We start from the raw sequence: 13,956 nt of genomic DNA, 5'->3' as shown, positions 1-13,956 counted from the left end.
ATGGGAGATTATTAAACTACTGTTAACAAAAGCAGTTAGAGGAAAATTAATTGACGGGGTGGGGGGATAAGGAGAGCATCGGGCCCATGAGGCTTACAAACGTTTCCTGTTGCTCCTGCGTCCCCTCCCCCTCCTCCTCCCCTCGCTCACTGCCAGCACTAAGGGGCTGGTCTGTTGGCCTTTGGAGGGAGCCCCATGGACTGAGCTCCATTAGTACTTACTGGCCCCCAGTGTCCAGGGAGCAGGTGTCCCAGAAATGACCCTGGCCTGCAGCTGAACTCGGGGGAAGGACCCTGCACAGGAACGAGGGCTTAGGCGTTTATTGTGTCCTGACCCTCAGCAGCAGTTTTCACGAGGTCGGTGGTGGGCGCCCCATTCCACAGACGAGGAAACTGTGTCCCACAGAAGCAGAGACGTGCTCAGGATCCCACAGCCGTAATGAGCAGAGCCTGGGACACGGGCGGCTCTAGATTTCACCCAGCTGCGGAGGACTCAGGGTGGATCAGGTGTGGGGCTGACCTCACAGGTGGGGGGGCTGACCTCACAGGTGGGGGGCTGACCTCATGGGTGGGGGGGGCTGACCTCACAGGTGGGAGGCTGACCTCACAGGTGGAGGGCTGACCTCATGGGTGGGGGGGCTGACCTCACAGGTGGGGGGCTGATTGTAAAGGTGGGGCACTGACCTCACAGATGGGGGGCTGACCTCACAGGTGGGAGGCTGACCTCACAGGTAGGGGCCTGATCTCACAGGTGGGGGTCTGATTTCAAAGGTGGGGGGCTGACCTCACAGGTGGGGGGCTGACCTCACAGGCATGGGGCTGATCTCACAGGTAGAGGGCTGATCTCAAAGGTGGGAGGCTGACCTCACAGGTGGGGGGCTGACCTCACAGGTGGGGAGCTGACCTCACAGGTGGTGCTGACCTCACAGGTGGGAGGCTGATTGCATAGGTGGGGCTCACGGCCCGGGTGAGGGAGTCACCGCACAGGTGAGGGACTCAGCGCACAGGTGAGACAGGCCACAGACGTTGAGATCTGGGGCTCACTTCTGAGCCTCCTCCCGCCCCCAAGCTGATGCCCAGTTTACCCCCAGCTACCTTCACCTGGGGCCACCCCCTCCGCAGGGCCTGTGTGGCCCCTTCTGCCTTGGGGGGCACCCCTGCCGGAGTTGTGACAGGGCGGAGCTGTCTGGCCCCTAGGGGCTCTGGGGCTGAGCCTGCACCCCGGCCAAACCTGCCCGGAAGCCTTCGCCCAGCAGGAACCGGGGGCTTTCCTGCTGCAGCCGGCGCTGCCGCTTTGCTGTTGGCCCCCCGCGACCCACAAACGGGAAGACGACCGAGTCAGAGGATAACGGGCGCGGGGGAATCCGCGGAACTGGGTTACCGGAGGACGCGGCGCCGCATTGCAGGGTCGGCTGAGCATGCGCCGCGGGCGCTGGGCTCCCCTCCCCTCCCCTCCCCCCTCCCCCCTCGGGCACCCCTCCCCAGCCTGGGCACCCCTCCCGCCTATTCCGCGGCCCCGCCCCTGCCCCTCCCTGGCAGCTCCTAGCGCCCCAGGGGCGGAGTCAGGGCCTCACCGTATAATGTCCCAATTTCAGATAAACAATATTTTTTTAGAATAAGTATGTCCCAAACCCCCAGCCAGCTTTTGATCGACCCTGCTCTCGAATCGGGGCTCCAGGGGACCCTGGGTAGTGGGAGGGGTCTTCCTAGGGACCCGGAAGGTGGGTGGAGTAGGAGGGTCCCTTCCTTGGCCCCAGGCTCAGTCTTTAATTGGACAGACCCATCCCTCCCGGGTTCTGTTGCCAGGACTTGGGTTTTTGCGGAGTTGGGGGCGCCCACCTGCAGGTGGGGAGGGAGGAAGAGGGAAAGTTGGGGGACCCTGTGGGCGGGGGGGACCCTCCCCCAGTCCCATGCCAGGGGGAGGATGGGGGAGCAATGAGGGAACCGGCTGCAGTGGCCAGATTTAGAAGTAATTTGAATTTCAGATAGGCTGTGAAAAATCTTTGAAGACAAATACGTCCCAAACTGCACGGGACATACTTGCATTAGAAAATTATTTATCTGAACTTGGGACATATTTATATGAAAAAAAACTTGTTGCTTACCTGAAATTCAGATTTAACTGGTCATTTTGTGTTTTATCAGGCAATGCCAAACAGAGTTGTTGAGAGAAGAGGTCTTTGTCATTAATTCATTATTCAAACAGGCTAAATCAGAACTTCCCCAAACTGGAGTGAAGGCAGGAGAGGAGAAGAAAGGGGGGTGGAGGCCAGGCTGTGTGGGCAGGGGTCCTGGTGGACACCCCCTCCGTGTGCTTGGTGGCCTCACCTGTGAGGAGGAGAATGTGGCAGCTCCGTGGCCCTGTTCCCTGGTTCTGGGGTGTGTCTGTTTCTGGGGCACGGCTGCCTCTGTGAACCCTGAGTCCCAGGGGCTGGGGGGGGCCTGATAGCGATGCTCTGTGAACTCAGGCCACAGCGGTGCCCACCCCATTGAGCTGTAGAGGGTCAAGAGAGGGTGGGGAGGTGGCAGCGCCTAAAAGGGGGACTGGTCCAGGGTTACTGGGAGGAAATCTCCACGAACTCCTGGGCCCTTGTGGGGTTGTTTTATCAGCCATTCCTGTCATTCCCCAAATCTGGGGGGTCCTTACTGGCAGCCCTGTGCACCCCACATGCACCAAGGGCCCCCCTGGAGGTGAGCGTAGGGTCAGAGGGGCAGCCACAGGCTTGAGGACCCGCCGTCTTGGTCAGCACGGCAGCCCCCGGCTCCCAGCAGACTGGCTCTCTGTCTCCGCACAGCCTGTCTCCCAGCTCCGGGGGGTGGGGTGGGGCGGGGCGGGGCGCAGGGGCCTCTTGGTCTCCCTCCCTGAGCCCAAGGCTGTGCTTTGCGCACAGTAAGTCCCTAATGAACATGATGAAGAGGTGGGGGGAGCAGAGCGCTTTCAACTCAAGAACTGAGCTGGAGGAGGGGTCTGTTGGGAGGTGGTGGTCTGGGCCACCAGTAACTACAGATGGAAGGAGGAGGCTGGTGGAGGGAGGCGTCCCAGAGGCCTTGCTGAGTCTGAGTAGGACCCTGACAGAATAAGCCCTGCACCCTCTGGGGGCCATGCCCTAGCCTGGAAAGCACGCCGTGCTGTGGCAGTGTCACGGGTGCTATCTTGGGGTGGGCTGTGATGAGACCCCAGCCCCGGCATAGGACGTACTGCACTGGGACTGGGGAAGGAAGCAGGAAAGGAGGAGGCCACTGGTGGGCTCCTGCTGTCACCATGGCCTACTGTACTGGAGGGTGCTACTGTCCCATTTTACAGTTGACAAAACTGAGGACTCGAGAGGTAGTCATTTTTATTCACATCACCTCCTTTTTGCCTATTAGTCAGCGTGGGAGCCCGCCCTAGGGTCGTGGGCATGACCAAACACAGGATGGGGACCCCAGACAGCTGAGATGGACAGCAGTCTGTGTCACACAGGCTCAGAGCCTGGGGAGGACACTGCACGTCACGCAGGCCACTTCGGGTGCACTTGGGGCAGAATGAGCAGGTGACCAGAGAGTGGGGTGCCCCTGGCTGCCCCAGGGGAATGTGGTTGCTTGTTTGAATAATTCCTTGCTGGCAGGGGACCGAGGCCACCAGTTGGGGATGGGTCTGCTCTGCTCCTGGTCTGCCTGGGAGGAGGGCCGCTTGGCTGGGTGAGCGGGCTGGGGAAGCCTACAGCTAGGCCATTCGGGCCCTCCTGGTTTCACCAGACATCAGGGCAGCACATCACACGGGGCCTCAGTGCCAGGCCTTACATCATGAAATGCCACGTCTGTTTCAGAGCTGAGCTGTGCCCCGTGTTGGGTGATGACGGCTCTGAGCCTGAAGAGGGCGAATCTGTTCCCATGGAGGAGCAGCTGAAGGGCCACGGGGACCGCAGAGGGAGGGCTCTGGGGACCACGTGGCCAGCTAACAGCTCAGAGGCCTCAGCGCTGCGGTGTGGGGAGCGGCAGGTCGCTGGCCCAGCTCCCATACACCTGGCAGCTTGTCCTTGCCCCTCGAGGGCCCTTTCTTTGTCCCAACGAGGCAGTGGCAGCTGCAGGACCCACACAGGTGCCCTCCCTGGGCTGTGTGGCTGCCAGGTGACGCTGGTGTCATCATGGCTGGTTGCGTGCCGCCTTTTAAAAAGAAAACACACACAGGAAACTACCATGGGAGCAGCTCTTTTCATAATCATGGCTTTGCCAGTGCCCGCCAGGGCCTGAAGCGTGACTAGACCTTCCTGGGGACCCCAGTGCTGGATGCAGAGCAGGATGGGATGCCCCCAGGGCCCTAGATGCTCCCTGGGTGAGGAGGCTGGGGTCAAGCATGTTAGCCCGTTGGAGGCTTGAGAAGCCCCAGGAGAAAGACCATAGGATGGCTGAGGACTCCACGCCAGCCCCCCCGGCTGGTGGCCCAGCTCCGAGGCCCTACCCCACGGCCTTCCTGTGCCGCGTCCTACATCTGAAAGTTGGAGGCGATGTTAATAACAGCCCTATGTCGCGGGGAGCCCTGGAGAGCCGAAGAGCGGACAGCAGAGGCTAATCCGAGGCCACCCGCAGACGCTCTTGTGCTCTGGAGCAGAGGAGCGACCAGGGTCCCAGGGCAACGCTCCCCTGTGACCTTCTTCCAGCTCCTGAACCAGCTTGTAGCCCTTGACAGTGACCGGATGGTCAGACCCCGCTGTAGGCCCTGCGCTGCCCCTGGGGTCGCTCCCACATGTGCCAGCCCCCGAGCCCCGTCAGGAGGCGAGAGCCACCGAGGCCCTGGCTTGGGGACGTCCTTCCCGAAAGTCCTGTCTTCTCCTGCAGTCTGTCCCTGCTGCACCCAGAAAGGGGCTGAAGCTGAGGTGGGAGCCTCCAGGGTCAGCAGGTGCTGGTGCTTATGCTTGAACCGGCCTCTGTCTGCCCTGGTCCACCCACCCCCAGGCCTGCTCATCCCCTTCCTGGGACCCTGAGGGCAGGACTGTAGGTGGTAGGGTGAGGTGCGCAGGCTGGAGGGTGCCGTGGGCGCTGCTGTGGACCCCGCTGGCTGCTGTGAATGTCCAGGATGTCCTAGCAGAGTCTGACTCAGCAGCTTGGAACCACAAGAGCTTCCGGCCCGTGTTCCCGCGCTCTGTTCCCCTGGACCCTGACAGCTTTGGGACACGTTGAGTGAAGGAGTTGATGCTGGGCAGTGATTACTGTGAGCCCGCATGAAGTGGGATGTGGATATCCATGAGCCTCTGAAGAGTCTAGAAAGCTCTCTGTGCCATCCGATGGCGTAGGTGGTGGAGACGGGTGGGAAGGAGAGGAGGGAACCCCAGATGACGCATCCCGGGGCCCAGTGACGCGGGTCAACTGGGGACAGTGGGTCCTTGCCCTTGTCCAATGCAGCCGCGGACCCCCACCTCCCTTTGGAAGAATAGAAGCCCCTGGAGAGGAGACAACTGCTGGGGTCCTGAGTGTCGTGTTGGACGGAGGCTGGAGGAGGGAAGCGAGAACAGCAGCGAGGATGACAGGCCAGGTGCCCAGCTCTGTGGGCAGGCAGCGGGGACGGGCCGGCAGCTGGGGTTTCCTCTCTTCCGTGGCCTCTCCCTGGGAACACCCACCAACCCTTTTCACACGTGGGAAACAGACTCAGAGAACAAGACTTGGTCCCGTTCAGGGCCCTGTGTCCAGTGTCCCAGTGGCCATCCGAGCCCGGCCCATAGGCGAGCCTGCCACACCCCAGCTTGACGACGTTGGTTTGGGTTCACTGCTGAGTTAGCCTGGAAGGAACAGGAGCCTGGGCAGCCCCCGACCCTGTGGAGCCAACAGCTGGACAGCCAGGATGGGACGTGGGAGCTGCCCCTAGCCCTGCAGGCTACGGCTGTCCTCGGACCTCCTGAGGTGGGCAGCGTGGGCATCTGACCTCCCCCCCCGGGGAGGGGAGGCACTGTCTCTGGCTGGCGCAGGACGCCTGGCCTTTGGTCACACCCACCCGGGTGAGGACAGGCGAGGCAGCCAAGGGCAGGGGCTGCTGCCTGGACTCCCCGCAGCTGCCGTCCTCCAGCCACACCCGCACCCCCATGCTGCGTGTTCAGGAAGGTGATTCTGTAGACATGTCACCCTCTGGGGCCTGGCCACACGCACACTCCCACGCCCCGCAGCCTGTCCACCCCTTCGCCGTGGGCATCCTTCTCCCCTGGGGCCTTGGCCATAAGGGGTGGGCGTCTATGCTTCAGTGCAGAAATGGATGGTGACCCCGGGGCGGGGGCCTGACCCCAACCTGAAGCTCAGATCCCTGCTGACTGGTGTCCAGGAGCTGCTGAGTTTGGCGGAGTGTCCTGGGCAGCAGCCACGGTGGCCCACGATCTCCAGCCGGTTCCCTGACGTGTCCCAGCCTCCCATGTCCCAGGCCAGGACCCCAGCAGAGCCCTCTGCCATCCCCTCATCCCCAGCTCTCCCTGGCCAGGTCATCCTCCAGCCAGGGTGGGCGGGGGGGAGGGGGGAAATGCAGAAGCCCGCAGAGACCCTTGTGCAGGTGGGGTCTCCCCAGTGAACACAGCCCGCCCGGCCCCAGGGCCTAGGGGGGTCCAGTAGGCATCGGGGAGGAGAGAGCGTTCCTGAACCCCTCCACGTGCCAGGCAGTGTGGGCTTTCCACGCGGGGTTTCATGTTCGGTCCAGCCTGACCTGTCCTTACTCCTGACTTCCCGGGACGTGGCCGCACTTGTCCTAGGCCGAGCCCCGGGGAGAGGGTGGCAGCCCCTCCTCACGGCTGGGCCTCCTGTCTTCCCCCCGCCGCCCCGTCCTTCCTCTGCCCGTGCCCGGCGCCTCGCGGGTGTCCTTCTGCTGGTGACGGCACTGCTGCTGCTCGTGGCAGCTGGCGAGGGGCCAGGCGCCCACCCACGTCCTTCCGTTGCCCTTCTCCTGACTCCTCTCACCCCCCAACCGCCCCGCTCTGCTGTGAGTCACCCACAGCCAGGGAGCAGGTGGTGGCTGGGAAGGCGGCCGTCACTGGGAGGCTGTGAGGGAGGCCACCAGCCTCAGGTCCAGTCCTGGCCTTGGGGACTCTGAGCTCCTCTGGGTGCCTGTTTCTCGACCGTGCGCCCCACCCTGCAGGGTGCAGCAGGGCCCACGGACATCCTCTCCCACCTCCAAGGGCGGCATCTCCCGCCCTGCCCTCAGCTGCTACCTCTTCATTCTTGACTCAGCTCCGGCTGCCCCCACCTGGGGGTCCCTGCCTGGGAGGACTCGCCCTGTTGATGAGTTAGTTCGTGGCGGGGAAGAGCCGGTTTGAGTCTCTCTGCCATTCCACGGGGAGTTATTGAAGTCAAAGTTAACGCTTACAGTGAGTGGACAGCGCCCCCCTGTGGTCACCTGTGGCAGCGCCTGTCTCTTCCTGCCCCTTGGGGTCCCCTGACCCATCCCCTTCACAGTGATGGGTGCCAGCCACGGCACAGTGACAACCCCAAGCGGGCCCCTCTCCGCCTCCTGGGGGCTCCTGGGGTCTGGGAGCTGCCATTCTGTGTGGGGTGTGCACCCAGTGTGAGGCGTGCAGGGCTGCACGGGGCCACCTCCTTTCCCGGGTCACCCGGCGCCACACCTCGGGGGCCCCCAGAGTGCAGGGTGGGCCTGCACAGAGATCAAGGCAGAATCACCCAGAAGCTTCCAGGTCCCGCGTTGCTGGGGCACGGGCCACAGAGCTGAGGGTCTGGGGCCTCAGGGGCTGTGACAGGAGCTCAAGCGGGTGACAGCTGGTGATGGCAGGTCCAGTGTCGCTGGTGTCTTTGAGTAAAGTGCTTTTTGTTTTGTTTGATAAGCGCTTTTATAGAGTATAAGTGAATGTTGTGTTTTATCGATGGGGTGTTTCTCTGCTAGGAGAAATAAATAGCTTGTTTCTGCCTCTGCCGGCCCCCTCGCGGGAGCAGGTGTAAGTGTCGCGTGCACGTCAGGTTGCCCCAGACGCAAGACGGTCGCTTTTTGGCTACAGGCCCGCAGGCACTTAGGCGGGTCTCCATGTGGGGTGTGGATCTGTCAGGCACCCGAGCATTTAAGAGATGGCTGAACTCAGGGGTTCCCTAGAGCTTCACATCAGAGGGGGTGTGAGAACCGAGTCTGTGCCCGCATGAATGGCACGCTCCTCCAAAGCCCCACTCCGGCGCCCCCTTGAGTCTCCTTCAGGCAGCACCATCCCCCGCACCCCTGACTCTGCTGTCCTCAGGGATCACGACACTGCTGCACCTGCTCCTTGGGACCCAGGACCAGTGTCCCATGGGTCCCCGGGACACGGTCAGTGCTGGCCTTGGGTCTGTGGCGGGGAGGAGGGCGGAGAGGTCTCGCCTTGACAAGGTGGGGTTCTGGAGGCTGGCGGGGAGCTTAGCTTGTGCCCTCATTCCCTGGCTCCCCATTTTTCCATGTCCTATTTCAGAGGTCGCCCTCAGACCCCAGAGGCAGGGCACGTGAGGGGTGATGCAGGGACCGACCCTGGAAAGGGGGCCCAACGCCCTCTGGGGACAGGATGCACGGGGGTGTCAGTGGGGTGGGTTCTCGGGGCTCACTCGTCCTTGCGTTCAAATCTGCACAGGTGTGGCTCACGTTCCGAGACACGTCCCAATGTTCCGTAACAAAACGCCAGCCGACGTGGTAGCAGGGCCACAAACAACAGGTGCCTGGGCCTCAGGGCAGCTCCGGGCACCCGGATCCTCAGGGCACCAGGCCACAGCCCTGGGAGGGCCCTTTCGAGCCTCTCGGCTGGGCTCGAGGCACCGTGGCCTCCACAGCCCTGGCAGGTGCCTGGTTGGCCCCTCCTGGGGTCACCCGCTGCCTGCCCATCACTGCGGTGGGCAGGGCAGGGTCTGGCTGCGCAGGAGGACTCTTGGGACCTCCCTCAGGAGGGGGTACTGGGCTGGGGTGCCCGGGGTGCTGATGGGTCCTGGGTGGGATGGGCAGCCTTTTGACTGCCTTCTCTCCATGGGCCTGCTTGGGGGTCACTGCCGTGGTCTTCTGAGTCCAGGCAGGTCCCTGGGGCCAGGGCCCCGGAAGGGAGGGAGGCTGGCAGGGATGAGTAGGTGCGGCAGTTCTGAGAGGTCACAGGGCTTGCTCGGGGTTGCTGGCCGGTCCCACATCCTGCTGTCCGCCGGGGGACGCGGTGGGGTGGAGGTGTCCTCCCAGGTTCCCACTGGTGGTTTAGAGCCAGGACACACTTCCTGCCAACCAGACTGGGTTAAATTAAACCCACCATGTCTATGGTGGGTTTTACGATGTTCATTTGGACATTCAGAAATGATGCCTCAACTTTGTAGAAAGAAAATCATAGGATGCAGGCAGAGTTAGGATGCTGGATTCTTCCTCACATGGCCACGTGTTGGGCCCGCGATGGGCCTCCTGGGCCGGAGAGGGACAGCCTCCTCCTCCAGCCCCTTCTTGTGGCTTCTGGTTCCCATCTGAGGTCATGGAATATCAGCTTAGATTTTTAATTCCAGGGCAAATGTTACCATAGTGGGTTTTATGACACACCCTCATCATATTTAACTAGTGGCTTTGTGCTCCCTGGAGACAGGATCAAACTTCTAAAAAAAAAAACCAATATTTTTCCCTATGATAAAAGTAACACAAGATTGTTGTCCAAGTTGGGGAAAAAATATAAAGAATAAAAATTACCCGTAATTCTGCCACCCAGAGTGAAGCAATTACTATCTTGACATGATGTACACACTTGGACTCTTACCAGCTCGGACCACGTGCTGTGATGCAGTTTCAGAGCTGCTCTCTGGCTGAGTGCTGCTGGGCCCAATATGGAAAGGGGACAGCCGGGAGTGTCAGTGACCTGCGTGGCCATGGGGTGGACACCAGCACCTGGGCTGGGCAGCCTGGTGTCTCTTCTTTTTTTTTTTCTTTTTAACATCTTTATTGGAGTAGAATTGCTTTACAATGGTGTGTTAGTTTCTGCTTTATAACAAAGCGAATCAGCTATACGTATACATATATCCCCATATCCCCTCCCTATCCCACCCCTCTAGGTGGTCACAGAGCACCGAGCTGATCTCCCTGTGCTATGCGGCTGCTTCCCACTAGCTATCTATCTCACATTTGGTAGTGTGTATATGTCCATGCCACTCTCTCACTTTGTCCCAGCTTCTCCTTCCCCCTCCCCGTGTCCTCAAGTCCATTCTCTACATCTGCATCTTTATTCCTGTCCTGCCCCTAGGTTCATCAGAAACTTTTTTTTTTTTAGTATGTGTTATACTAAAATATATATATGTGTTAGCTTACGGTATTTATTTTTCTCTTTCTGGCTTACTTCACTCTGTATGACAGACTCTAGGTCCATCCACCTCACTACAAATAACTCAATTTCGTTTCTTTTTATGGCTGAGTAATGGTGTCTCTTCTCGACCCCAAACAAATAATTTATCCCCCCGAACATGCCTCGGAGTAGGTCCAGATTTTTTGGATGAGGCTCTCTGTCCTTGGTGACAAGATTCAGTAAAAACATATAGTTGTTTGTTATCTGCTTTCCAAAGGTGGAGCCCCACATGGATTTTTCTCCCGGTTTTTATCTATGACTGCAGCCAGGCAGTTTTTCCAGAGAAAACTACCCCTGCTCCCACTGCCTCATAGCCTCCTGTCTCTCTCTGACCTCAGCCTTCCTCTGGCCCCATCTGCATGAGGGTAAGCTGCTCAGGTGCCGTCCACATCAGGAGGAATCTGCTGTGACATTATGGGGACAGGAACAAAATTGGAACGTAGACTGTGGGTTAGATTGAGTATCGTATCTGCACTGGATTTAGTGAGTGGGGTAACTGCCCTGAGATTATGTAAGAGAACGTCCTTGTTCTTATGAAACACACCGAGTGTTACCTGGTAGAAGGACACCGAATGCGGGGCTTACTTTCACATGCTTCAGAGGAGGTAAGTGTATGTATAGGAAGGACAGAGATACAGAAGTGCGGTCCAATAGTACTTTGTACTATTCTTGCAACTTTAAGTTTGAAAAATGTTCAGAATGATAAATGTAAAAAGAAACACTGCGAAAGAACAAAACAACCCACAAACCCACAACCGTGCGCATCCAGCCCTTGTAATTCCACCCTGCGGGCGAGCAGTAGTCCTGGATGTTGCAAGAACCATTCCCCTGCTCTTCTCTAGAGTGGGCCTCACATCTGTGGAAAGCCATCCGCCCCCCACCTGGTTATGCTGACTGTTGCCTGTTTTGGAGCTTCATACAGACGGAAAAGTGAAAGCCACCCCGCTTGTGTTCTTTTGCGGCCACTTTCCACTTATCCCTCCTAATGGTGACTCTTGGGCTGCATCTCACCTGCTGATGCTGTAACTGCCCCGCCCACCCTCCCCCCCTCCCCCCGCCCCCCACAGGATGGGCCACAAGAGTGCTTGCTGCGTTGGATGTGGAGGTGAAGGAGTGAGGGAGGGAGCAAGGGAGGGTGCGAGGGTCTGTCCCGAACGCCCGGCCCCTGCCCTGCGGTTCTGCCAGAGCCCTCCCAGGGCCAAGGGGCCTGGCAAGACAGATGGGAGTCAGGTGGGCAGCTCAGGGAGGTGTTAGCCTCTCCGGGAGGCTTGAGTGCTCATCCTGAGAGGAGGGAGAGCCAGCTGGATGCTCCAGGTGTCCCCAGAGAGATTCCTGTCTGCAGGCATGACTTTCCCGTTCAGGAGAGGCACATGTGTGTTTCCAGGTATGTCCGTGTTCAGGACTGTCCTGATTCTCCCAGCCTCTGTCACATGGCCCAGGGAGAGCTGACCACACACTAGCCAGCGGGCTCCCTTCCTGCAGGAGGACCTGTTGGTGGCTGGGTCCTTTCCCCCCAGGCAGAGGCAGGGATGGGCTGGCAGGTCTGAGGAGCCCTGCTGAGTGGCTTTACTGCTTCTGAGGACATTCTGTAATTAGCACATTAATTGTGTCCCGCTAGTGAGGGCTGTCAGGCGTTCCTTGGTGAATCAGGCGGTCCTGTGGTCTTGTCTGGTGTATTAATGTCCTCCCCAGGCCCCTGCAGTGAAGGGCTCAGTGCAAGCAGCGGCGGGGTGGGGGGGTCCCAGGCCCCGAGCACCCCCTCCCCAGTCACTTTCCGCCCTGGAGCAGCTGCCATCCTGAATCCCCACCTTTCTTCACTGTCCGGCCGCCCGTGTGCCCGGTGCCGTGCGTGTCGGCCTCCTTGTGAACGACGCGCGGTTTGGGTCCTCCTCCGTGAGCGGCTTTTTCCACTTGGCCTCACGTTGGGAGGTTGGGGTGATGTGCACACGTTGATGGGTATATTCTGTTGTGTGATTTATTTCTGCCTTCTCCTCTCAGTGGAAATGTGTTTTTTTTTAGTTTTTTACTGTGACAATCTCCATCAGCTTTTAAAATCCTCCTGGCACCTCTGTTTGAAAGATAAAATTTCTGGCTGATAAGTTGCTTGGTCCTTGGAGGGGGTGGCCTCTGGAACTGAGGTCCTGTGCCTCTTGGGGACGGGTGCAGGGACACAGGGCTGGAGGGGGGAAGGGACCAGCAACAGTCTTACCCGGGGTGACTTCTCTCTGAGGCTTTGACTCTCCTTCCTGCTGACGTTGCAATGAACACCAGGGCCCGTCAAAATTCAGGCCTGTGTTTTGTAGGTTTGTGCATAGGGGTGGGGGTCAGGTCGAGCATCCTTTGCCCAGATGTCCAGCCAGAGGCCGGCCCAGGCCCATGCTGACCCGCAGCGCTGGTTGGACGCCCCCAGCGGGCCGACAGCCCTGCTCTGCCAGCCCCTCAGCCGCTTCTGAAGAGCAAATTAGGCCTCAGCAGAAAGCTCTGCAGAGTCTGGAATTAGGACAAATTAGTGAAGGATTGAATTGGTGCTGTCCGTTCTGTTGCTGAGAGATGGCATTTTCTCTTCCTGAATCACCTGGGGAAACTTTTGGCCCCGAGTGAGCACCGCTCCCATCTCCCATGGGCCTCTCACCCCAGGCACTGGGCAGCCTCTTCCAGCTCAACACTGCCAGCCAGGGATCGGGATGGGGGTGGGGGGCACAACGTGACGTGTCCCCTGGGCAGGCAGCGGTCACCCGGGTGGGCACTGAGGGAGGTGGTGGCCAGGTCCTCCTGGCCATGAGTCTCGTGGTTGGCAGTCTGTCCAGCATGCAGTCGAGGGGCACAGGGTGTCACTGGCTGCACGGCCACAAGGTGATACCGTGTCCCTTTTTGTCCCCAGATCACCAGAAGCTGGAGAGAGAGGCTCGAATCTGCCGTCTTCTGAAGCATTCCAACATCGGTGAGTAGCCCTCGGGGTAGGGGTCCCAGCTCTCCCATACAGCCAGCAGGGGGACCCCAAAGGCGTCCGTCCCTTTCCTTCTCCATTGAAGTATCCCACCCTCAGGCCCCTGGAAACATCTCCTCCTCCTGACCCGGAGGGATTCCTGCAGGGACTTTGGGGCAACCCTCTGGGGGAGGTCAAGGCTGGACTCCTCCTGGACGGGTCCCTGCCCACTACTCTGTAAGTCTGATCCATGATTCTGGTGAAAACACACAGGGGCCTCACGTTCCATGGCTTCAGAAAAGCCACAAGACGGCCTGATTACAGAGAAAAAAGTTTGGAAACCGAAGACCACACCAGGCACAGCCCCAGCCTGAGGTCTGAGGCCTGAGGCCTGAGGCCTGAGGTCTGAGGTCTGATTCTGGAGAACCTCTGCCGTCCCCCCAGCCCGGGGCCCCTGGAACTGCCATCTGGGGCGGGGATCAGCTGCCCCTTGGGGGCACGTGGAGCCCCAGGAGCCCAGGTCTTGGCCTCAGGGAGTGTGGGTGCCCTGCCCACGGTAGGCCCCTTCCTTCTGAAACCCCAGACTGAGTAGGGACTCAGTCCAGACACAAGCGTAGGAGCTGCTGGGACCCCAGACCCCGGAAGCTGGTGCAGATCTCCCGGGGCCTGTCAGCCTCCGCCTGCCCGCCTCAGCCGTGAGTGGCCCCTGTCCGCGCAGCACAGCTGCCTGTCCTTCTGCACCTCTGGTCCCTTT

General features: G+C 59.9%; 1 protein-coding gene across 6 annotated transcripts in view; it reads left to right on the top strand.

Annotated features, from left to right (window-relative positions):
• The window catches only part of CAMK2B (calcium/calmodulin dependent protein kinase II beta), a 95,022-nt gene that overhangs the window by 38,773 nt on the left and 42,293 nt on the right, over window positions 1-13,956 (top strand). For all 6 annotated transcript variants that reach the window (XM_082662159.1, XM_082662156.1, XM_082662158.1 and 3 more), the window contains exon 3: window positions 13,158-13,217. In XM_082662159.1, coding sequence (XP_082518285.1) covers window positions 13,158-13,217 — 60 coding nt within the window. The remainder of the gene's footprint in view (window positions 1-13,157; window positions 13,218-13,956) is intronic.

This window comes from Grampus griseus (genome assembly GCF_964374135.1).
Source record: "Grampus griseus genome assembly, chromosome: 9".
In the NCBI taxonomy this organism is placed as follows: domain Eukaryota; kingdom Metazoa; phylum Chordata; class Mammalia; order Artiodactyla; family Delphinidae; genus Grampus; species Grampus griseus.
The sequence above is the reverse complement of the archived record's forward strand: the minus strand, read 5'-3'. Positions and strand labels throughout refer to the sequence as shown.